At 40.2% G+C, this 27,337-nt stretch overlaps 1 protein-coding gene across 1 annotated transcript in view; it reads right to left on the reverse strand.

The window, feature by feature from the left end:
* plekhg4b (pleckstrin homology domain containing, family G (with RhoGef domain) member 4B) overlaps positions 1-27,337 on the reverse strand; it is a 142,523-nt gene that overhangs the window by 82,186 nt on the left and 33,000 nt on the right. Inside the window, exon 2 of the mRNA XM_066716039.1 lies at positions 15,999-16,196. Coding sequence (XP_066572136.1) covers positions 15,999-16,196 — 198 coding nt within the window. The remainder of the gene's footprint in view (positions 1-15,998; positions 16,197-27,337) is intronic.

The raw sequence follows: 27,337 nt of genomic DNA on the forward strand, positions 1-27,337 counted from the left end.
GGGGAGGGGTTACCATATACCCAAACCGTAGCAAGAGAGGAGGGCAGCAAACTGGAAAGGAAGTCTGCCTTTGAGGCTGGACCTGCTAAGGGGAGCCTCATCTGAACCAACTCTGGATAGAAAGCCACAGCTGCCCAGGAGCAAGGGACCATAGTCACGTTCTACTGGCACAATAATTTGTTGTCCACAATTAATGGAAGGGTAACACTTTACAATATGGTACCGTAATTCCTCATGATATGAATATATGAATACCATAGGATTTAAACATCAATACATCATGACCATCATCTGAGTTCTGATGTTGAGCACATGAACCCTAATCCTAACCCTAACCCTGTTATACATGTGATTAACATAACTCAGATTACGTGTATGACATATTCATGTGTTACGGTACCTTATTGTGACCAATGGAAGGCAGGAAAAGAAGACAATCATTGTGCTCTCTGCATATCACAGGAGCAGGGGCCTCCTGCTCAACCAGCACAGATGGGAACGGGGCCTTCACAGCTCCACTGTGCTGAACCAAATATATACAATGCGGGGCAATACGAAGCCTACTCTTTTGAAGCCTACTCTACCCTCCACTTAACACAGGAGTGGAAAACTGCTCAATCAGCACAGCTGGGAGTGGAGTTAACAGCTCTGCTGTACTGACCACATACGAGATAGCAAGAGAACAATCCTTGTGTCATCCACCGAACAAAGGAGCAGGACCCTTCTTGCTCAACCTGCACAACCAAGAGCAGGGCCACACGGCTCTACTGTACTGGATATCATAATGGAGACAACAAGAAGATTGTTTTTGGAGTTCTCAGCTTACAACATGAGCAGAGCCTCCTGCTCAACCAGCGCAGCTAGGAGTGTGGCCAACACAGCTCTACTTTGCTAATTTGGATTTTAGACGACATGAAGCACTCTTGAATCCTCAGCTTAAAACAGTAGCAGGGACTCCTGCTCAACCAGCACAACCAGGAGCAGGGTCACTACAGCTCGATTGCACTGTACAAGCATACCAGTGAGGCAACAATGAACCAGCTTTTGTGGACCCAATTTTACACAGGAGCACCAGTAGGAGCGAGTCCACCACTGCTCTTACTGTGTGACAAGAACAGTGTAAATAGCGGGGCAACAGAACACTGTGCCCTCCGCTGTACAACACAGGAGTAAACGTTCTGCTCAACTAGAACAGCTAGGAGCAAAGTAATAACAAGCTTGACTGCATCATTACCAACGAAGTATGTACAATACAAAGCGGTAAGAGTTCACCTCCTACGCCCTTACCAAACACAGGAGCGACTAAGAGCGTAGCAACACAAGCTTTACCGTGATACAACGTGGGGTACAGGAGCCAGCTCTTGTGCCTCCCTGCATGATACAGGAGAAGCAGCCTCCTGCTCTACTAGAAACTAGGAATGGGGACACATGCTTCTACTGTAGATCAAGAAACTATATACATAGTGGGGTACCAGGGCAATGCACCTGCACATCCATTAAAAGTAACAAAAAACACTGCGATCTAATTCAAGCTGAACAATGAATGAACTGTATACAGGGTGGTCTAGCAAGTCAACAGCTCCTGCATGGCTGTGTTACAAACTCTAAAGTCGAAGCTCGACAGAGCAGTCATAAGCCAAGAGCAGCTCACGTGTGTGGAAGGCATAATCCGTAGGAAGGGAAGTGGTTCAGTGTAGCTCCATCTGAGGTAAATCTGCTAGGATGTGCTCAGGTGCAGACAGGGAGATAATATAAGCCTAGGAGCCTGTGCCTCAGAGGCTACTGAGGCTCAACTGAAGCCAACATCAGGTTCCAAATAGAGGGGGCCGGTCCCGTCACATCTAACCTGTAGAACCGAAAGACCCAGCTCGCAGTCTCAGAAATTTCTGCCAAGGGGGTGCCTTGGAAAAGGACCCACGATGAGGCAACATCCCAAGTCGAGTGTGACACCAGATGTTCATTCATCAGGGCACCAGCGACCTCGTAGGTCATGGCAATTGAGTCTGCAATCCAATGCGTAAAGCAGGGCTGGCAAGATCTGGGGATGGCGCCACCCCGAAAAAAATATTTCAATATTACCTTCATTTCTTATATTTACAAACAATTTGCTTTGATTATTGCTAGTAAATAGTGATTGTGTGATTCAAATACTATGAAGAATAATAAATAACCAACAATACTATTATAAAATTATTTTTTACAAACAAAACAAGTACTCGTTGAGAATGAGTAATAGGTGGAGACAATAAATTGAGTTAAATTGCGAGTCGTGAGTTACAAGGAAGGGAGAAAGTGCCAGCTTGTAGAGTGTCAGGCCAGTCAACTGCCTTATGTACCTATGCCAGGAGCCACTGTGGCACTGTATTTGCACTCCATAGGAGACAAACAGTTGGTCCAAGCAGCAACATTGTCTAGTGAGATCCATCTAGCACCTGAGGGCCCGCACAGGGCATATCAGATAGAGCCAATTCTCCTCCTCCAAAGAGAAGGGAGGAGGATGGAAAGCCAAAGACTCTATAGCCTGTTCACATGGGACGAGGATAGCACTTCTGGGAGGAATGCAGGGTTAGGCCTGAGCATGACCCTGGATCCATCTCCCGTGAAGTGTACACAAGAAGGGTGTACTGATAGGGAATGAAGCTCGCTGACGCGTTTGGTAGATGTGATCGCCAATAGAAACACGGTCTTCAGCGACAGCAATGATGGTAAGGATAGGGCGTGAGGAGGCCATAGCCTATGCGCTCCTTTCAAGAATAGCAAGGCAATGAAGTGAGACCCAGGTGGCTCACCATCAATTCAGGCATGGCACCCAGAAATGGCTACCAAGTACACTTTGAGCATAGACAGAGACTTGCCCTCATTCATACTGATTGGGTTATGAGGCCTGGTCTAGAATGTCTGCCAGCGGTAGGAGTACTGCCGAGTGAATAGTGGAAACTTGGATACCACAGACTGTCAAGCGATCCTGCTCAGGGGCCAGGTCCAGAGCTTGAGCAGGCTGGTATTGGTTTGCCAGAGCATGCCACGCAGCTGGGATAGCAGGTCCACCCGAAGGGGAAGCTACGAAGGCTCTCCACTCACAAGGAAATGTACTTGGCCAATTAAATTGATATAAGGGCAACATTAGCCCCGGTCCATGTAAATTAGTTTATACTGTTTCTTCATTGGATACTGTAAGAGCTCATCACATTGTTTCTAAGAATGGTGAGAGGCCTATTGGTGCAAATTGGAGAAATATAATTGCTATTTCGACTCAGTCCTGTGACTTTGAAATATCAGAAGGATCTAGTTTGTATTGACACTCTGTATGATTTTAAAAATAGAAAAGGGTTGAAATGTATAGATCTTAACATTCTTAGTTTACTACCTAAAATGGATTGTGTCAGGATATGGGCCTCTCAGGCGGACCCTGATATTGTTATTTTATCTGAAATCTGGTTAAATTGACTGATTCAGGGGCATCAGTGATATTGGGAATGACAATGATGATTTGTGGCTTTGCGCCAGTGTTGGGAACACATTGCGAGTGAAACGCCAGGTCCAAATGGCACCGAGTGGTTTTACTCTGCTGATCAATACACGATTGCTACTACACATATTACAGAGTGCAACAGGCACATCACATGCAAAATAATGATTCATGGACATTATCAGCGGAGGAGCAGTTATTGCAATGCTATATTTTCATGGAGTAAAAGTATTCACCTGGAGAGGGCTGTCACAATGCAGAGTAAGGTAGGAGCTCATGCAGGGAAAGTGCAGAAACGTGTTGACACAATGTTGAAGATGTTTACTTTAGTCTACAATTATGTTTTGATAAATGCAATAGTTATGTTTGAACTATAAAATATTGCTTTTGAGCATTATTCCAATACTTACGTTTACACTTGTTTCATTCTCTTATTGTATGCCGTTTTTGAGCTTTTTGTCTATTGTAGGCTATATAGCCTACAATAAGCAAAAAGCTCAAAAACGGCATACAAGTTGAAATATGATCATAAAACATTAAGATTATTGCTATATAGTTATTCATGTTTTGACTGCAGTGTGTGCGTTTAGAATAAAATGCTTTGTTATTTATAGCAATAATATTAATGTTTTATGATCATATTTCAATTGAAATACTACATTTGTGCTATGTAAATGTTGGATTTGATGTTCATGAATAAAACATTTAATACAATGGATTGCCATGGAAAGTAATGGATTATCATATCGCAGCTGTTAAAAAGCTATCGGTTACAATGACCACTTTGGCGCTTGTAGGTAGTTCGAAATGTCGGCACTTCTAGTGTTAAAAGCTGTCTAAAGTCCTAACAATTTGAACTGTTAGCCTTAAGTCTTGTTTAAACACAAAAATCATCGTAATGGGAATCTACCATCCACCCTCTGCTAAGAAATATGTTCTAAATGAACTCATTGATCTAATTGCATTTTTTTCCAACATCTGAGGTTTTGATAGCTGGAGATTTTAATATTGCTTGGGGGACACAGGACTCAGACCGCTTAAAGGATTTCTGTACTAGTATAAACTTGACCCAGTTGATAACAAAGCCCACTCTTTCGAAATTCTAAGGACTCCAGGAAATCTACTTTGATCGATCTTATATTTACTAATACACCAGAGAAATATGTTTCTAATGGGGTCTTCTCATTGGATATTAGTGATCATTTCCCAATTGTTTGTATCAGGGATGTGTGAATGCCTAGATCCTCTTTTATTACTAAGAGGATTTAAAAAAATAATAATAATGAGCAGGCCTTTTTACATGATCTTTATTTTAATTATTCTGATTGTATATCATTGATACTTGATTCACCCTTGGCTCTGGCCCATTTGAGTGTAGTGGGAATTCTGTTTTGGAAAACTTTCAAATCCTTAAAGGGGACTAGGTCTGCTTCTTTACTGCAATAAATCAAGGTAGTTACTGGAACAATGTATGATAAAGCTGATATCATGAATTTATTCAAAGAACATTTAATATTAGCTGGCTATACATTTGAACATAATTATAAGCCAATGCATGTCAGCCAGGATCCAGATAGTATTATATCTTATAAATCAATTCAAAATGATTTGGGAATTGATTATCAAGGTTTTTCCTTTAGGGTTTTTACTGAATCTGAAGTTCTTGCTGCTTTGTTTTCTGTGGATGTAAAGAAGGCTGTGCTTGTCTTGTTTTGATATCTGTGGATGGAAAGAAGGCTGTGCTTGTCTTGCAGGGCACACTTGAAAATGAGACTTTGGCCTCAATGTGGCTTTCCCTGTTTAAATAAAGTAATATATAGAAGGGAGACCAGGTCCACAAACCAGTCTGTGGGGCCACCTAGGAGCCACCAGCAGGACTGTTGCTCATTCTCACCTGATCTTCTCCAGAACCACTGGGAGACAGCGGAATGGTAGGAACGCATAGAGGAGACAGTGCGGCCACCTGTGGGCTAGTGCGTCGATCCCCAGTGTTTGCCATAATGGGCAATGAATGGACTCTTCTGAGGCAAAGAGGTCTACTTCAGCCTTGCCGAAGTGGTTCCACAGTTGCTGTATCACCAGCAGCTGGAGGCGCCACCCTGAAGCCGGTGGGCCCTCTTGAAAGAGGAGATCCGACGCCGTGTTTGAGAGACATGGTAGGTGAACTGCTTTGATGGAGCAGAGCCGAGGCTGAACCTGCTCCCTGGAGTGTGAACAAACTAGCCAGTCATCTAGATAATTGAGGATGTGGACCTCCTGAACATGCAAGGGGGCCAACACAGCATCCATACAGTGGCTCTCAAAAGAATTCACCCCCCTTGAACTTTTCCACATTTAATTGTATTACAACATTAAATCAGAATAGATTTAATCAGGATTTTTTTGCCACTGATCAACACAGAACATGCCCATAATGTCAAAGTGAAAAATATAATCTGCAAATTGTTCTAAATTAATTACAAATACAAACAGAAAAGAATTGAATGCAAAAGTACAGGGACACCAAATACAGAAGCACTGAGTGCTGGAGGATGAGCGCTGCGCAAGCCTTGGAGGCCTTGCTGCATCGGTGAGTGAGCGATACCGTGCCCCTCAAGCAGGCGAGATCTCTATGATACACTGGTGAGCCGCAGGCCATAGGTATAGCTGTGCCTCAGATTTATAATCGCTTGTTCCTGCTCTAGCTGTGGAAGAAAACCCTGCAAACAGGACAAAAACCAAAGCAGATAGGCTATAGACTTAGATCATTTAAGGTTAAGAATGTAAGAAAGTTTACAAATGAGAGGCCATTTGACCCATCATACTCGTTTGGTGTCCATCAACCACATCGCTGGTGAGTTTGTTCCAGATTGTGACAACTCTCTGTGTGAAGAAGTGTCTCCTGTTTTCTGTCTTGAATGCTTTGAAGCCCAATTTCCATTTGTGTCCCTGTTGATCTGGAAAAGCCCCTCTGGTTTGATGTGGTCGATGCCTTTCATGTGGTGTGAGAGTGAGGAGTCCACGTAGACTCCTAGGTTTTTGTCATGTGTTACTTCATCTAGTTCTATTCCTCCCAGAGTGTAATTATAGTGGAAATTTGTATTGCCTGCATGTAATGTCTACTTTGAATCTGCCAGGAGTCGGCCCACAATTGAATATTATCTAAGTCCCTTTGAATAGCTTGTGCTGCCGAGATTGTATCTGCTGAGCCACCTATTTCTGTATAATCTGCAAATTTGACAAATTTGCTAACTATCCCAGGGTCCAGATCATTAATATAGATTAGAAAAAGCAAAGGCCTTAGTACTGATCCCTGTGGAACTCCACTAACAACCTTACTGCAGTTAGAAGCAACTCCTCTTATCGACACCCTGTTTCCAATACATTAACCAGTTCATAATCCATCTACTTACATTACCCTGAATACCTATAGTTTCCAATTTTAGTGTGTCTTTGGTGTAGAACCTTATCAAAAGCTTTCTGAAAATCTAAGTATATCATATCATATGCTTATATCTACAGCTGCAGTTGCATGTTCAATGTTGCATGTTAGCGGCCTATAAATATTATAAGTACTGTTGTAAATATACCATCTGGCCCAGGTGATTTGTTTGTTTTTAATTCTGCTAGTCCCTTTAGTACCTCCTCCTCATTTATCCTGATCTTTCTTTGACTGCACTAGAGTTTGACTGGACTGATTATTAACCTTTGTTAACTTTTTTTAAATATCTCTGTGAAATACTCATTATCAACATTTGCCACATCTTGTTCATTTTCTAAGATACTTCCATTTTTGCCCTTTAGCTGTTTCACTTCCTCCTTTATTGACCACTTGCTGTTGTAGCATTGAAAAAAGCCCTTTGCATTAGTTTTAGCTCCATAGTTTCTTTCAATTTCCCTCTGATCCCTTTCTTAACATCTCTTTGGAGTTCTAGATATTCTTTGTATTTAGTTTCATCTCTATCTTTTTTGTATGCGCTATACATTAAATTAAATTCAGAGAGAGTTTCAAGAATAAATAAAATAAAAACCGGAGCTGAGGCACAGAAGGAAAGATGCAAACAGTACAGCTCAGTTTTAACTATTGTACTAATACAATACTGTATCTATGTGGGCCGGGAAATATATGCAACCTGACTGGAGTCAAAAGTTTGTGCATTTTAATAATAAAAAGACAACAAAAAAAGGCTCTTGCTTACGAAACGAAGGTACTCCAAGGGTGAAAACGGCAAAGAGTAAGTTCCTGTGTGTGCATCACATTATATACAAACAGGAAAGAGGAATGGGACTCACACAGAGGACTATAGGTGGCTCTGATATGAAAAAAAATTAAAAATCTATAGGTATCCATGGCCCCTCCCCCTTTGGGCAGTACTTCTGACTCGAAGGATAACAGAAATATAAAAAATAAATTTGAAAGTTTAGCGTAAGGTACACTTATAAATTTCAGTTAAAGAAGTGAATTTAAGTATCACCTTATCAAGAATCCAAGAATCTTGTAGAACTCAATTTCTGCAATAATTGGACGCAGACACCAATTCCAAAGATATAAATTCTCAAATTTATTAAAAACAAAGATAAAATGTAGCACTACACTAGTTATACAAAAAGGGAAAAACTAATTAAAATTCACTCAAGATCAACAAATCAAAGACAAATCACTTCCGTGACCAAATCAAAGACCATGGGATTGCATATGATAACACACAAGTAGTCATAATGGTTCTTTATGTCAAAGTGACAGCCGGAAGTCCCGCCCTCCCTACGTACCATAGACCGGAAGGCCCACCTCACCTTCCGTGACCCTCCCTGTCATAGGTCATCTGGTAAGATGGCAGCCATCTTGGATTGCGGCCATTTGTAAGGTCATAGGTCATCTGGTAAGATGGTAGCCATCTTGCTAGGGTGACATCCATCGTGGTGAGAGTCCGAGGGTACCTCACCCTGCTGGTGTGGAGGTGTAATGTTTAATAACATAAACGGTGTTTATAAGGTTATATTGTTTTATGATACGGTTTTAGTAAATTAAAAAATACAAGTTTTAAACACTTATACATTTTTAAAGTTATATTGTTTTATGATACTGTTTTAGTAAATTAAAAAAAATACAAGTATATATATATATATATATATATATATATATATATATATATATATATACCAATATATAGCAAGAGTGCTTAAAATGATTCATTAAATTATATATCCTTGTTCCCCCTTTTTCTTACTGCTCTCATGAAATAACATTTTATTCAAGCAATAACAGGGTAGCCTAAATATATAACATATCTTAAAGTACAAGTGGAAGCTGTGTACGGTCTCAATGCATTTGATGCTGAGGATTAATTCAACTGAAAATGGTCAAAACAGTGGACTTTTATTGAATGTTAAATTTGACAGTGTCCTCTCTTAAGGAGCTGCTGTCTGGGGGCATTGCTGCTTTGGGTGTGTCCAGTGCCATTTCAGATAAGAGAGGCTCTGCAGGACAAGCAGGACAGAGACCTGTCTCACAGACACCCTGCCTGCTCTGCACCTCCCTTTCCCCTCTCCACCGCTCACAGCTGAACGATACTCTGAATCTTACACGCTCAGCTTCTGACGCTGATGGCAAGACCGGGCCTGGCTCCGAGCCTGAGGAAAGCCATGAGGTAATTCAAATTGATTTAATGTATATACTGTGAAATGTCAGATTGAAAGTGGATTCTTTTCTTAATGTTTGTATTGTTTATGTATTTCATGTATTTTTGTACAGTTTTGTGTTGACGAGTCCTACATCAACATGAATATGAATTTCAATGTGAAGAGCACATGTCATGCTCTGTAATGCAAGGGAGCAATGAGGGGCTGTAGAGACACTCATAAGAGGAGCAGATGTAACACTGTTTTATGAACTACTCATGTGTTCTATTTTAATAGAATATGAAATGTAGTAGAAAGTTGTATCAGATCAGACCACTGGACAGAAACACCCCACCAAGACTGAGTTTTCATGCTTCTGCACTTGTGTTACAAGTCACCTACAAACTGTTGACAGAGTGGATGAGGGTCTACAGCAGAGGTTCCCCATCCTGCGGTTGTGACAAAGTCAGGGTGAGTTTTGTTTAATATGTTTTTAAATTATTATTATTATTCAATTAGTATACTGTTATTTTATATATATTATTTTGTAAGTAAAAATATGATTGCTTAATACCTTTTTGCATTATTGTTACTATTATTATATAGTATTTGTTATTTGTATTTATTAATTTGTACTTAAAAATATGATAATTATGTCAAATTAAAATAAAAAGTATAAACTACATTAATGTACATAATAATACAACAGTAATACATATGATACAAAAAACATGTCTTAGCATTTTAGGGGTTGGAGGCTAATTGGACAATGTTAAAATGGGGTAAGGTTTTGAAGCCCTGGCCTACAGAGTCATTTTAAATCCCAGCGCATAGCATTGTCTAAGCCCTGCTACCCGCTCTCAATGCCGTTGTTGGCTCTGTATTAGACAAGTGTCTAAAAGTTGCATGAATAGATTAATAATACCCCTGTGCTACTGGTAAACCTGTACGTTTACATCATACTTTGTACTATGTTGAGGGTGAGCCTATTTGGTTCTGTGTCTGTGAAATAAGCCATTTTACAAAACATAGAGTTTGTAGTGATTTTTCAGAGTTTCAGGGTTTAGTAGAATGCAGTTTTGGGTCGTCTAAATATGACATTGTGCTTATTTCAGTCTGCTGTGTGTGTTTCCTGAAGACTGATTGCATATTCACTATGTAGATTACTCCTAGAAGTTATATAAATAATTTTACAAAACTTAAAATTTGCAGTAAATACCATTTGTGCTTATTATATCCTTGCTTTGTGGTCCCTATTTCTGTGTTTTGTATGTGTTTCATGGTTGCAGTTGTCACCATGTATTTGTAGGTTTGAAAAATAAGGTATTTCCAAAGGAATAGAAACTTAAGTGTTTCTCACTTTATTTACAATTGATACCTGATATACTTTGTTGCCAGAATCAGGTATAACTTTGAAAAAGGAGCCAACAGTGAAAGACTTAATAGAATATATATGGGATAGGCTGGAAATGTTATGGAATGACATTACTCCGTACAGGTCAGTGTTTCTTTCTGTCCAATGTTGGTGTTGTGAACCAGAAATTAATTACAAGTATCTGTACAACATTTTTTGGAGTATCTTTTTCTGCTTCTGACTATGTTCCATGTTGTAAAATGCTTGTTTGTCACAATAAAAGTCACCATTGTGTGTGTGTGTGTGTGTTTGTGTATTTTATTAATTCTATACATTTGAGCACAAACAAATGATATTATATATATACATATATATAATTTTATACATATGAGTACTCACAAATAGTGCTTCACTGTGTCTCTCTCTGTGCTTCACTAGTCTTTAGTGTCTATTGATAAATAAAACAAAATATTTGTATTATATATGTGTGTGTGTGTTTGCATATATATATATATATATATGTGTAATGAAATTAAATGCAGTATATTCTTAAATATGATACATGTTAAGGCTATGTTTGAGCATTCACTAATGTAACAAATATAACATAATGTAACAAAGTACAGGGCTGGTCAAAATGTACAGATATAATTCTATACATTTCACTGTTCTCTAAGAAAAGTGGTGTATTTGACTTTAGTGTCTTTTGATAAATATAAACTAAAGAGATATAGGCATGTGTGTTTATCTGTGTTTGCTTAAATATGTATGTAATGACATGCAATATATGTAAGTCTATACATTTCTTAATTGATTTTTTCTTACCTTTTTTATTTTGCCAGCACAGTATCATCCTAAGCCTTAATCATAAAACATATAAACTAAAAACACATGGACGTATGTCCATGTGGGTTCAAATCCCACTCTGGGTAAATATTCATTTTTCTTTTTTAATTTACTAAAACAGTATCATAAAACAATATAACCTTAAATATATATAACATGTATATTTTTTATTTTTTTTATTTACTAAAACAGTATAATCAAACATTATAATCTAAAATAAAATATATATGTGTATTTACAACTTTTATTTTTCTCAGATGTATACAATATAACCGAATATATATAAAACTTTTTTTTTACTAAAACGAATTAAACATTATAACCTAAAATAAAATATAAAAAATATTTTCTTATTCTCTTTTTTACTAAAACAGTATCATAAAACAATATAAACTAAATATAATAAATATATGTATTTAAAACTTTTATTTTTTAATTTACTAAAACAGTATCATACAACATTATAACCTAATATATATATATATATTTTCTCTTTTTATTTACTTAAACAGTATCATAAAACAATATAACATTAAAAATGTATATGTATTTAAAACTTCTTAATTTTTTAATTTACTAAAACAGTATCATAAAATAATATTATGTATTTAAAACTTTTATTTTTTGATTTACTAAAACAGTATCATACAACATTATAACCTATTATATATATTCTCTTTTTATTTACTTAAACAGTATCATTAAACAATATAACCTTAAAAATGTATATGTATTTAAAACTTTTATTTTTTAATTTACTAAAACAGTATAATTAAACAATATAACCTAATATATACACTCAACTAAAGGATTATTAGGAACACCATACTAATAGTGTGTTTGACCCCCTTTCGCCTTCAGAACTGCCTTAATTCTACGTGGCATTGATTCAACAAGGTGCTGAAAGCATTCTTTAGAAATGTTGGCCCATATTGATAGGATACCATCTTGCAGTTGATGGAGATTTGTGGGATGCACATCCAGGGCACGAAGCTCCCGTTCCACCACATCCCAAAGATGCTCTATTGGGTTGAGATCTGGTGACTGTGGGGGCCAGTTTAGTACAGTGAACTCATTGTCATGTTCAAGAAACCAATTTGAAATGATTTGACCTTTGTGACATGGTGCATTATCCTGCTGGAAGTAGCCATCAGAGGATGGGTACATGGTGGTCATAAAGGGATGGACATGGTCAGAATCAATGCTCAGGTAGGCCGTGGCATTTAAACGATGCCCAATTGGCACTAAGGGGCCTAAGGTGTGCCAAGAAAACATCCCCTACACCATTACACCACCACCACCAGCCTGCACAGTGGTAACAAGGCATGATGGATCCATGTTCTCATTCTGTTTACGCCAAATTCTGACTCTACCATCTGAATGTCTCAACAGAAATCGAGACTCATCAGACCAGGTAACATTTTTCCAGTCTTCAACTGTCCAATTTTGGTGAGCTTGTGCAAATTGTAGCCTCTTTTTCCTATTTGTAGTGGAGATGAGTGGTACCCGGTGGGGTCTTCTGCTGTTGTAGCCCATCCGCCTCAAGGTTGTACGTGTTGTGGCTTCACAAATGCTTTGCTGCATACCTCGGTTGTAACGAGTGGTTATTTCAGTCAAAGTTGCTCTTCTATCAGCTTGAATCAGTCGGCCCATTCTCCTCTGACCTCTAGCATCAACAAGGCATTTTCGCCCACAGGACTGCCGCATACTGGATGTTTTTCCCTTTTCACACCATTCTTTGTAAACCCTAGAAATGGTTGTGCGTGAAAATCCCAGTAACTGAGCAGATTGTGAAATACTCAGACCGGCCCGTCTGGCACCAACAACCATGCCACGCTCAAAATTGCTTAAATCACCTTTCTTTCCCATTCAGACATTCAGTTTGGAGTTCAGGAGATTGTCTTGACCAGGACCACACCCCTAAATGCATTGAAGCAACTGCCATGTGATTGGTTGGTTAGATAATTGCATTAATGAAAATTGAACAGGTGTTCCTAATAATCCTTTAGGTGAGTGTATATATATATATATATATATATATAAAACTTGTATTTTTTTAATTTACTAAAACAGTATCATAAAACAATATAACTTTAAAAATGTATATGTGTTTAAAACTTGTATTTTTTAATTTACTAAAACCGTATCATAAAACAATATAACCTTATAAACACCGTTTATGTTATTAAACATTACACCTCCACACCAGCAGGGTGAGGTACCCTCGGACTCTCACCACGATGGATGTCACCCTAGCAAGATGGCTACCATCTTACCAGATGACCTATGACCTTACAAATGGCCGCCATCCAAGATGGCTGCCATCTTACCAGATGACCTATGACCTTACAAGATGGCCGCCATCCAAGATGGCTGCTGCCATCCAAGATGACCTATGACCTTACAAGATGGCTGCCATCCAAGATGGCTGCGGCCATCCAAGATGACCTATGACCTTACAAGATGGCCGCCATCCAAGATGGCCGCCATCCAAGATGACTTATGACCTTACAAGATGGCCGCCATCCAAGATGGCTGACAGGGAGGGTCACGGAAGGTGAGGTGGGCCTTCCGGTCTATGGTACGTAGGGAGGGCGGGACTTCCGGCTGTCACTTTGACATAAAGAACCATTATGACTACTCACACAAATCGTTAAACAAAATTATAAACACATTGACTACAATACCGGTTAGTAAGACAAAGGTGAGTCTCTCATTAGTATTATTAGTTGGACATCAAATAATTATGCAGGTTAGTATTTATGTAAAATAACTTCTCATATATATATCAGTCTCATTTACGTTTGGGTGCCAAGAAAGATTCTATCATTTCTTGTTACCACAATTCCCCTTAACTGATTAGTATTCAATGATTAAGGATAGGCAGGGCAACCTATAATCTAGTGTCTATTAACGTGTGTCAATTTCAGACTAAAACAGTTAAACAGGAATGAGAAGATATTTCTCAGTGTTGACAGGTTTTATTTCTAAAATTGTCAAACAAAACAGTTTAATGCAGCACTCATTTATATTTAAGAAAATACTAAATGATATCACACATTCTAAAGTTTATGACTCACAGAATCAAATTTCTAATTGATTTCTCAAATGTCATGAATAATAAACTATAAACTGTTAAACTTATCTGAACTTCGTCACAGTTTCGTGAGAGTCTTTTCCAAACAGATTTTCCACTCGTTTGAAGGCTCCAAGGTTGTGCACAGGATGTCTTCTTTGCAAGCAGTCTTCTTTCCACCGTAGTTACTTGAAGACAAAGTCTTTGAGGAAAGCAGGGCCCTGTTCGTTTCCAAGGGTCAAGTTTCTTAAGACTCAATAGAAATGTAATGACTGAACACTTCTGTATTACAGTCAAATTAGTAAATTGTCCAGCTGTAGTAACTCCACTGATCAGATGGGTACAGGTGGGCAGGCGCAGTTTTTAAAGTTCTTTACTTAATAAAGTTCTTTAAAATAATTCTTCGTACAGCTCAATCTCCTTCTCCCAGTTAAACTCTTCTGTTGCTGGCAAAGACTTAGTTGTTTTCCGGTTCCGGTTCTGGCAACAGAGCTACAAGTTGAGCTGTGGCAGTGAGTTACCGGTTCAGGTGAGAGAGAAAAAGTGCTGTGCGTTACCTTTTATGCCTTCAGATCATAGGCGATTCGTTCTTGAGTTTGCGAGGTTGGATTTGTGCCAGCCCTCAGTCTCCTATTGGAAGAGGCTCGATTTATGCCTGATGTCAATCCATGCCATCTTTTGGAAATGCCGGTTTGCCTGGGTTTGTAGCTGTTTCGGGATTTCGGCTCTCGCCTGCTTTAAAGGGATTTATGAACTCCGAGTCATATTCCCCAGACGTTTTCACAGCAGGGATTCCAAGCCATTTGGCCCATTCTAGGTGAGCCGACTCCCAAAACTGTCACTTTGACATAGAACAGTTCATGGGCCGATGAGCTCAGGAATTCTGGTAACTTTGGGGGAGAAGTCTTCTTTAGATCAGAGCCCCAGCTCAGGGCTAGAATGCTCTTATCACAATACACCCCCCCACCCCGTAGCGCTACAAAAGGATTAAAAGTTGATTTAAGTTAAATGAAAAAAAATCTAAAAAGGTTTTAATTATGCATGAAAAACTATAATTGTAGTTATGTATTAAAATGACAGAGATCGCAATATGAAGTAGACCGTGTTACAGTGCCGCAATCAGAGAACATTAATGACATGTCATGCCTGGTCATAATAATAAGTTTCATATAATAATACGTTTTCAAATAAGTCTTATTTGTCAAGATCAAAATACATCCAATCTACAACCTCACACAATAGTTCCTGCTTCTCTGTCAGGAGATAAGTCTAAAACCTGAAGGAACCTGATTATAAGACCTTGAAAAGTGCTGCCACATGCCAAAACAGAACCACCCTGTATTGTATAAGGAGTTTATTCTCCCCATGAACAAAGCTATCAAAACCTACACAGCTCCCTTAGAACAGTCAGTGCTTTGCTTACCATTGGAACACTATCTGACCAGTGGAATTTTATGGCTTGCTTATAGGCCTGTATCTACACAGCAATTACCAGTTTCAGAATTAATATTACATTTCAATGGGGATGCCTAGCTGAGGTAGGCTTAAAAAGCAATCACATCTCAAGATCAGGGGGATCACTTGCAGGTTTATTGCAATTTTCTTGCAGTGAAGAATAAAGATGTGCTGTGTCTTGCCAAAGATTTTCTACTTACGCATGCTTCCTGCTGAATGGACTGCAGTATCCGCTTGGCTGGGACAAGGAAATCTATCAGGCAGCGGAGTCCATCACCACGGTACAATCTCTCAACCACGCTGAATAGCTGCCACAACACAGTAGCTGCTGTGGCACTGAAGGGCGGGTAGAGTGCAGAGAGTGTACCTTGTATGCAGGTATCAAGTGATTCAGAGTCCTGAATTAGAAGAAATTTGCTTATTAATACAAATGGTACAAATAAATAATACTCAGATATTAAAAATGTCAATATTAGGAGAGCTGAAAACCACATTTACAAGAACAGTTAAGGTGATACCTAAGCAGCAACACCATTGTCTAATGACATACCTTTTTTTTTCACAACAGTATACTTTTTGTCCCCTCTGTCAAGGTTCCAATCACACAGAAAACAGAGATTACCAGCAAGAGTGCTATAGCCATGAGAAAGAGATGCTACAGAAGCATGTGGATTAGGGAGAGGAGACATGGACCGATATTCTGGACTTGTTTGTAAAAGTTCGATAATTTCCCCATACAAGCCAGAACAATTAGCCAGGAGGGAAATGCAAATGGTACGTCAATCTAGGTGCATATTCACACTATGACCAGTTCAAAGGTATTTCAGATGTTTTTCTAAATGGAATATAATGCAAATTAAAGTTACAATTGTACGCTCTGATGTATACATGTTATCTAAAGATGCTGTGTGTGAGTGAGTAATGTTTCAATCATTTTGCAGCTTATTTGTACTTTGTGTGAGAAAATAAGTGGAAAGAAATAACTAATTGCTCCAAAACCCTTCATTTAATGTATTATGTAAAGTATCACTATATTCTTAAAGGTATGACAGTAGCAGTAAAATACTTCTCCTAGGGACTGTGGTGGAAGAAAATGCATGTATTTAAATTAGGGCTGTCAATCGATTAAAATATTTAATCGCGATTAATCACATGATTGTCATGAGTTAACTCATGATTAATCGCAATTTAATCATACGTTTTTTTCTGTTCTAAATGTACCTTAAATTAATACTTTTCAAGTTTTTAATACTCTAATCAACATGGGCAAGGACAAATATGGATGCTTTATGCAAATCTGTTATTATTAGTGAAACCATACTGAACATAGAGCATGAAGACTAGACATGTTTCAAAGGTCATAGATGTTTTTCAAAGAACTTGTTCATGTCTATTAGACACATGAAAAAAATAACATAGAAATACCAGGTTCCCATTACTTCTCTTTCTTTGCACTGAGCAATTTACTTACACAAGCCTGTTTACATTTAGTTATTTAGCCACCCATTTAGTTATCGCTGTGGTGAGTCTATTGCTTGTGGAGTTGTCCATCCGTCTCCGCTGCAAATTATCTAGTGTGGTCTGCTTTTGGCGAGGGGGAGGAGAGCTCTCTGCATCAGTTGTATGCTTCGCCATCAAGTGATATTTTAAACTCGACGTGCTGCGGTGATAACTTAATTCACATCGACAATCAATGCAGACAACTTTTGTCTTGTCGACATAACCATCAAACATCGTTTTGTATATGAATTTTCCGTTCAGAAGAACTTTTTCTTTCTCCATTTCTTTTTGCTGCTGCATCCTTTCCTGTCTTATGGCTCACTATGGCTCCATTTCTCCAACTACGGGCTAGGCTACGGGTCAAAATGCGAGCTGCATTAATCACGCTTTAATAAAATTAGTGCAATTAAAATGAATTTGCGTTAATGCGTTATTAACGTGTTAATTTTGACAGCCCTAATTTAAATAGAACAGCATTTCTCCCTTCACTGTCCTGCACTGTTCATCTGCCTGCATGGAGAGGAAACAAACTAATGAACTGAACTATTAATTTTAATATACACGTGTTGTATTTTGAATATTGTTTGTACCTGAATTAATGTTTCTTTTGACATGAAACCAAGTACCCTTAGCCGTATATCTTGCCAACATTCACTGAACAAAATAACCATTGCTAATACTTCGTTTATTTTAAATGCATGGTTAGGGAGAGACTATTACCAATGGAAGCAGTTTTTGGCTTTGCTTTGTAACTTGAAGAGATTTCTGGAACTTATCGGTGAGGGGATGTCAGTCCCAACTTTGTTAAACTGTGTGTGCTTAGAGTGCGCGTGCATGTCATTTCTTTGGTCACGTTCATGAAGAACAGTTCTGCACAGACATTTCAGAGATGCACGTTCTTGGAGTGTTTCTGCCTGACGTCACTAATCCCCACCCGCAGAAATCTGTGCAGAATCGCCGCAGCCCAGCGCAGCTCTGAAGAGTTGCTGCGCGAGCTATGGCGGCTGAGACTATTTGGACTTTTCTGGTGAACATTTCCCATAATGTTTCCCAGACACAGCCGAGAAGGGTATACTTGCAGGACGGAGGCACCGCGTCCTACATCAGGCTTGATGCACTGCAGGATCCTACTAAACAGCTTCTTCAATTAGGGTACAATCATTTAGCATTAAATAATTTATTTATCAATCATTGGACACCTATTTGGAGGTTGAAAACAAACATTTTAGCACATTGTCAACAATTATTAAATGATCAGTATGTTTTGATTTTAAATGTAGCCAGAAACGTAATCAGAAAGTAGCAACAGAGCTTGCCAAGGAGTGGTGGATGGGTTGACAACCTGCTTTTTAATGGCGTTGCAGCACAACATTGTTAATGACAATAAGGCACACGTGTGTGCATTTAACAAGTTACACCATATCATGGCATTATAATGTAATATTGTACAACACTGAAAAGGCTTGATTTTTTTCATGCACAACCAACGAAAACTTAACATAGGCTGAAAGTAGCAAGCTAACATTAACTGTGAGGGCTGCTACTCGGGTCAAATAGTTAGCTAGAACATTACGTAAATTGGTAAACGATTTAGCCTAGGCTACTAAAACGAACACCGAAACTTAACATGAACTGTTAAAAATGTTAGCAATTTACGCTAAAAATCAATGGAAAGCTGGCAACCTACACGTTTCTCACCTTGACCTTCTGGGAAATACTTCTTCAGGTATGAAACAATTTTCTGTTCTGATCTCAACAAGTCTGGGCAAGTAGGCACCAATCAGGCACCAATCCGGCAGCATTTGTATGATGTCATCATGTACAGGGGCGTCGCAAGGGGGTAGGCATTTTAGGCAATTGCCTGGGGCCCCGGGCTGAGGGGAGGCCCCCAAATGGGGGAAACACCCCCCCCCCCCCCTCGGTCCACCCCCACCACGCTCTCATGGGAGAAAAATCCGCCGCACCCCCCCCGTGGCATCACCATCAGGAATTATTTTTTGTCTGGGGCCCCCACATACCCTAGAATCGCCTCTGATCATGTAGACTTCTCACAAAGTATTTTACAGTATTTTTCAACTACAAAATACAAAACACTATAGTATTTTGTTACAAAATATGAAGCTATCAACCCTATCAAATACAAATTACAAAATCCTATTTTGTATTTGAAATACGTATTTTAAATACATGTATCATAAATACTGCCCATCCCTGCTACATACTGAGATGCATACACTACATACTGAGATGTATACACTACATACTGAGATGCACACACTACATACTGAGATGTATACACTACATACCGAGATGCGCATAGACTGTGTAATGAGACGTATACACTACATACTGAGACGTATACATTACACACTGAGACATATACACTACATACCGAGATGCGAATACACTGTGTACTGAGACGTATACACTACATACTGAGACGTATACATTACATACTGAGATGCATACACTACATACTGAAATGTACATACTGACTAATTGCTAATACACCTCACGCTATATCTTAAAAATGGCTTTTGTGTAAGCTAATGGGTGGACCTGAGCGGGCACGGAGTAGGGTATTGCTGCAGATCCAGTGACATTGGAATGTGGGAGGAGTTACTGTCAATCATTTTGTATGCAGCCAATCTCTTTGCAGTAAATGCTTATCAATCACTTTTTATGCAGCCAATCACCTTCTTCATTTCTTTGTAAGCGCTTCAAGGAGGAGGGAGATGCACAGTCTTCCTCCTGTAAGATCAAATGACATGTTTACTCTCCGTGGAGTTAATATCAGTTACCAGTGACGTACGTAACTTGACAATATTTTTGTAATATATAATATAATATAATATAATATAATATAATATAATGATATACAATTACGATAAAGATGCACATTACATGACACTCGATTTTTTAAATTAATTTTGTATTATTATTTTTAAGAAGTGACCCTCTTAAAAGAAGATTTTAAGAGTGAGCCTCAATCCTGCGCTCTCATACACCCAGCACATCACCACGCTGACATCCACCTGTAGATTCTTCCTGAGCAACATATGCCGGATCCGTCCCTTCCTCACTGACTACTCGACTCAGCTGCTCGTCCAGTCCACTGGTACTCTTCCGCCTGGACTACTGCAACTCCCTCCTGGACGGCCTGCCTGCAACTACTACCCGCCCACTCCAGCTCATCCAGAACTCTGCAGCTCGTTTGGTATTCTCTCTACCACGATTCGCACACGCTACTCCACTGCTCCGCTCCCTCCACTGGCTCCCGATACCGGCACGCATTCAGTTCAAGACATTGACCCTCACCTACCACTGTCTTGACCACACTGCACCAAGCTACCTTCAGTCACTCGTCTCTCCATACATTCCCTCCAGACCACTGAGCTCTTCAGGTGCCAGAAGACTAACTCTGCCTCCTCTCCACTCCCCTTCATCCAGAGCCCGCTCCTTCTCATCCCTGGCCCCTAAATGATGGAACAACCTTAATTCCCACAACAGTCAAAACAACAGAGTCCTTGACCTCCTTCTGGCGCTTACTCAAGACACATCTGTTCAGACCGTACTTGTAATATTAGTCCTTTTAATCCCCGTTAGATAGCACTTCACAGAGTTGTATTATGCTTCTTGTGTTTTTGATTGTTTTCCTCCTTGCTCCCTTTCCCGTAGCCCTTGACTGTGACCCTACATCTTGACAGCACTTAGCTTTTACTGTCCAGGATGTATGACCTCACTTACTGTACTTGCCTGTGTAAATGGGAAGTTGTAAAATGTATTATATTTTTAATTGCTATGTTTAATGTAAATTGATTTTTTAATGTTTGATGCCTTGTACTTAACTGTATTTTTGCACTTATGTTGTAAGTTGCCCTGGATAAGGGCTTCTGCCAAGAAATAAAAATAATAATAATAAAAAATTAAATAAAGAAGCATTAGCTTTGATAAGACAGAACAAGTTAACTTTGTTAAGTCGGGATGCATATGATGACCTGTAACTAGCCGGTTAGCTAACATTAAACTTGTGAACATTACTTTTGATTAATTAAATATTTTAGTTAAAGATGCACATGACAACACACTCGTTATTTTTTTATTTCAATGTTTTTATTATAGTAATACTGACACGTTAACGTTCTTGCATATGATGACATGTAGCCGATTAGCTAACATTAAACTTGTTAACATTACTTTGATGAGTTTAGCTTGGAAATACATCATGTATATGCAGCTCATTACATGTTTTCCCTGCTAACACAGCGTTGTAGCAATGTAATTTACTTTGGCAACGTTGTATGTTAGCTGGGTTATAGGCACATTTTATATTCCAAATTAAACCTTCTGGTTAATATATGTGAACGTATTAAGTTTAGCTCATGTTCCGGATTCACTTTACACATACAGTATTGTGTGAACTGTAATGTTTTAATCTTCACTTAATAAAAGCATGATTTTCTTCTCATTAATGTGAAATCAGTCCTATTATTTCTGTGTTAACATTGGCCATCTGGGTTTATAGTTTGCAAAACTATATTCTATATTTACATTAGTTCATGTTTCTATTAACTGAGCAACACACCGTGCATGGTAATTGCTCTAAGAAATACTTACATTTGGCTATTTGTGGTTTATAAACTATATAACTATCTGTCATACAGTATACAATACAATTCAAACTCATTACTGTTACCATTAATTACCATTAATGTGAGTTAGAAGTGATTTGGCACAAGGGCTGGCATTGTTGCATTCTATATTAACAAGTAGGTCTGGTTTGGGATATGAGATTACAGGACCTACACTTGGAGCTCTATACAGTGTACTTACTTAGATAATTTTACTTCCCTCTAAAGTGTTTACAGTGAGGGTCAATATGCTTTTCCAAACTCAACTCGTCCAAATGTAATTTTAAGCATCATGTCACATCATATACATTTTCAGTTTGTGTTGAATGATCTATTAATTACGGTGGCTCGTTAAGGTAATTAAGTGACCCTGGGCGGTCATCTGCGCAGGAACGGCAAAAAACAGGAGCCAGACCCTGCACGCAGAGGGGCATTCCTTAAAAATGTGAGCCTCTGTCTCCTTTCCCAGGCAGCTCTTGTAGGGGAAGGTGTCAACCAGTGCTAAGCCCCTTCTGTACACAAACACTCGAGTGGGGAGACACCGAATCACAGCCATCCAGGAGACATCTTTTTGCGTATTTGTGAGCCAAATGTGCGTAGTGTTAGCCCAGATATTTCTGCAGGTTTCGGGAGGAAAATCTTCTATTCTGCTGGTCTCCTGTTCTCATAGTCCTAGGAGACCAGCAAGGCTTTGTCGAGGCCTACTTCGAGTGCGAAGGCTCGGAGCACCCTGTAGAACAGCAGGGGATCCCATGAGTGCGGCCTGGTGTTATCCATGGCACAGAGGTCGAATGGTCTGGATGTTCTTACCAACATATGCCAGCCCCTGCGCCTTAATGATCCAGGGCGCCCTTCACCATCAGCACTCGTTTCAGCCTCTCCATTTTACTCCCTCAGACAAACCAAAATATGATTCTAGTGATCAATTTACTAGTATGCCTACATAGAAAAGAATAGGGAAGAAGATGGCCTTTACGACCAGCACCTTACTAGTCATCGTCAGGGTCCTTGCGTTCCAGCCTTGGATCTTCCGTTATACTTTGGTTAAAGCTTCCTCCCAGCTCTGGGTGCCCGTGTTGGTCCCGTCGATCGTGATCCTCAGAACCTTGATAGCCGGCTTCACAGGGAACACGGTCGGTGGGCCCCGGCCGACAGGTCATGCCTGGGAGAGGTAGACCTTGTTCTTGGCCTTATTGATAGCAGCCCCTGTCGCTCTGCAGAAGTCGTCCAGCAGTTCTTCCACCCTGGCCATAGACAGCGTGTCCGTGCAGACCACAGTCACGTCGTCCAAGTAGGCCAGGGCTTTCAGTTGCTCTCTGCCAGCGCCCGGGAGATGGAAACCTGTCACCCAGGCATCCCTGCAGATCACCTGCATGAATGGCTCCAAATAGAGGACGTACAGCAGGGCCGACAGGGGACAACCCTGTCGAACCCCCGACCTGACCGGAAATGGTTCCGTCAGCTGGTGGTTCATGAGGACCCTGCTGCTTAGGCTGCTGTAAATGATCTTAACCCATCTCCTCAAGCCAAGAGTGAGACCCATCCTCTCCATTACAAGCTGCAGGTATTCGTGGCCCACTCCGTCAAAGGCTTTCTCCTGGTCCAGGCCGATCTCCCCCGGGCACTGTAGATCGGGTCAGGAACCACGTCTTGAGGTAGTGGCCACTATAGAAGGAGCGTAAGTGCTTTGGCCAGTATCTTGTAGTCGGAGGCTGACCGGCCGCCAGTTCTTTAGATCCTTAGAATACTCTTCTCCATAGAAGGCACCAGTATACCCTCTCTGTACACCAACCCCAAGACCTGTGCCAGATCTTCCTTAAGCACCTCCCAAAAGATCTTATAGAATTCAGCAGGGATCCCATCAGGACCCATTGTCCTTCCAAAGTTAAGACTCTTTATCACCCGGGAGAGTTCAGTGCTGGTGATCTCTGGATCCTCCTCCTCCTCCTTGTCCCCCTCCTTGTGGGACTCCAACAGGGACAGAAAGTGATGGATCAGATTTTGATCCACTACCTTCTGGTCATATAACTCCCTGTAGAAGTCTCGCACCACTGTCTCGACAGCCTCTCTGCCCTCCACCTCCTGCCCCGAGGAGTCGATCATGGAGGACATTGCAGGCCACCTCTCCTTCGTCTTCTTGAAGAAGAAGCAGCTACATTTTTCATCGTCTACCATGATTCAGACCCTGGAAAGGATCTTGATCTTTTCCTGTTCCTCCCTATAGAGGGCGGAGAGGCTAAGTTTCACCTGGGCCACCTAATCAGACTGGTCGAAGCCTCTGAGCTACAACAGACTCAGGCGCTGGAGGCAGGCACTCAGATGGGAATATCTCGCCCGCCTCTCGTGAGCTTTCCGTTTCCCTAGCTGAATGAAGAAGCCCTTGGTTCCAACCTTCACCATCTCCCACCACTCTATGGGAGAATCAAAAAGGTCCCTCAGGGTGGGTCCTCCACACCTCGAGGCGTCTGCCAAAGGTCTTAATGACACAAAGGTCATCGAGCAGGGAGGTGTTGAGCTTCCAGACCCCAGGCCCCGACTCCTGTGTGCTCGGAATGAGCACCTCTGTCGTCAGGAGCCTGTGGTCTGAAAAGAAGACCGCCTCCGAAGACATGGCGGTCCTCTCCAGTGGCTTACTGAGGAGGACGAGATCTATCCTGGAGAAGGAGAAGCCAGAAGAACTCACCCAGGTGAACCAGGGCACCAGGTTTTACCACCAAGTACTAAGTCGAAGGGGTCAAATACTTATTTCCCTCATTAACATGCAAATCAATTTATAACTTTTTTGAAATGCGTTTTTCTAGATTTTTTTGTTGTTATTCTGGCTCTCACTGTTAAAATACACCTACCATTAAACTTATAGATTGATCATTTCTTTGTCAGTGGGCAAACATACAAAATCAGCAGGGGATCAAATACTTTTTTCCCCCCACTGTATGTGTTTGTAATTGTATGTATGTATGTTACAGTACTGTGCAAATGTATTAGGCAGGTGTGAAAACATGCTGTAAATTAAGAATGCATTCAAAAATGGACATGTTAATAGATTATATTTATCAATTAACTAAATGCAAAGTGAGTGAACAGAAGAAAAATCTACATTAAATCCATATTTGGAGTGACTACCCTTTGCCTTCAAAACAGCATCAACTCTTCTAGGTACACTTGCACAAAGTCAGGGATTTTGTAGGCATATAGTCAGGTGTATAATTAAACAATTATACCAAACAGGTGCTAATGATCATCAATTCAATATGTAGGTTGAAACACAATCATTAACTGAAACAGAAACAGCTGTGTAGGAGGAATTAAACTGGGTGAGGAACAGCCAAACTCAGCTAACAAGGTGAGGTTGCTGAAGACAGTTTTCTGTGAAAAGTCATACACCATGGCAAGACTGAGCACAGCAACAAGACACAAGGTAGTCATACTGCATCAGCAAGGTCTCTCCCAGGCAGAAATGTAAAGGCAGACAGGGGTTTCCAGATGTGCTGTGCAAGCTCTTTTGAAAAAGCACAAAGAAACGGGCAATGTTGAGGACCGTAGACGCAGTGGTCGGCCAAAGAAACTTACTGCAGCAGATGAGACACATCATGCTTACTTCCCTTCACAATCAGAAGATGTCCAGCAGTGCCACCAGAGAAGTCTGGTCAGAAGTGGCCTTCATGGAAGACTTGCGGCCAAAAAGCCATACCTCTGACCTGGAAACAAGGCCAAGCGACTCAACTATGCATGAAAACACGAACTGGGGTGCAGAATAATGGCAGCAGGTGCTCTGGACTGATGAGTCAAAATGTGAAATATCTGGCTGTAGCAGAAGGCAGTTTGTTCGCCAAAGGGCTGGAGAGCAGTACAAGAATGAGTGTCTGTAGGCAACCGTGAAGCATGGTGGAGGTTCCTTGCAAGTTTGGGGCTGCATTTCTGCAAATGGAGTTGGGGATTTAGGCAGAATTAATGGTCTCCTCTATACTGAGAAGCACAGGCAGTTACTTATCCATCATGCAGTACCATCAGGGAGGCATCTGATTGGCCCCAAATTTATTCTGCAGCATGACAACGACACCAAACATACAGCGAAAGTCATTATGAACTATCTTCAATGTAAAGAAGACCAAGGAGTCCTGGAAGTGATGGTATGGCCCCCACAGAGCCCTGCTCTCAACATCATCGAGTGAGAAGCAACTGAGGCTGCCTAAATCCACAGAAGAACTGTGGTTAGTTCTCCACGATGTTTGGGCCAACCTACCTGCCAACTTCCTTCAAAAACTGTGCAAGTGTTCCTAGAAGAATTGATGCTGTTTTGAAGGCAAAGGCTGGTCACACCAAATATTGATTTGATGTAGATTTTTCTTTTGTTCACTCACTTTGCATTTAGTTAATTGATAAATATAATCTATTAAAATGTCTATTTTTGAAAGCATTCTTACTTTACAACATTTATTTACACCTGCCTAAAACTTTTACACAGTACTGTATATCAATCAATCAATCTTTATTTGTATAGCGCCACAGAGAGCGCTTTACAGACTGGACAACATACAACAAAGTACAGCAAAATAAAATACAGAAATACAATAAAGTAAAATAAATAAATATAGACCTGTAAACAGTTTACATGATCTAAAATAAAGTAAGTGAACATTTAAATAAATTAACCATTTAGGCGCAGAGGAGAGAAAAACAAAAAACTCCTATGGATGGTATATAGGAGAAAAATTAATCTCTGGGGGTCCACGGCTTAGGGCCTAGGCCTAATGGTTACTGCAGCAAGGAGATCAGAAAGTTCTTAATCGGTGCTGCTATCTGTGGTTTTCCCTGTGGAGGAGGCCTCTCGCCGGCCACCGGTGGTGGGGGGGTTGGACCATCAACAGCCTTTGGGTGGCGATGGCTTAGCAGACCTTGGGTGTGGATGCCCCGCTGGCCCTCTGTGATGGGGTGCCTCAGAGGAGGGTTGTGCCTCGTCTATATTGCTGATATACCAATGCTGAATAAATTAACTCTTGTCTTTTTCAGAATATGCAGTCTGCAAGTGTCAGCTGGCTTGCATAGAAAAGCCACATTTTCACTGCATCAAATGTCCAAAAACAATCATAGGCAAAAGGAATTTCATCAGACATATCAAAATGGCCACCTTAACAGTATCACAAGAGGTGCCTTATCACTTTATTATATGCACTTGTTTTGCATTAATTGTTGTTTTCACTTATTCTACTTTGTTCACGTGTGTTATTGATTTTATTTCACTGTTTGATTGATTTTTCACGTTTTGTTTTAACATATGAACAAGTTTTCTTTTGCACCTGATGCGGCACACCTGCCTAATTAAGCAGGCAGCCTATCACCAACCTATGGCACTGCTACCGCCATCGGCTCCCACTCACGACTGATGGCACTCCCAGCTATTTCTCTTT

This window comes from Amia ocellicauda, chromosome 10 (genome assembly GCF_036373705.1).
Source record: "Amia ocellicauda isolate fAmiCal2 chromosome 10, fAmiCal2.hap1, whole genome shotgun sequence".
Taxonomy (NCBI): domain Eukaryota; kingdom Metazoa; phylum Chordata; class Actinopteri; order Amiiformes; family Amiidae; genus Amia; species Amia ocellicauda.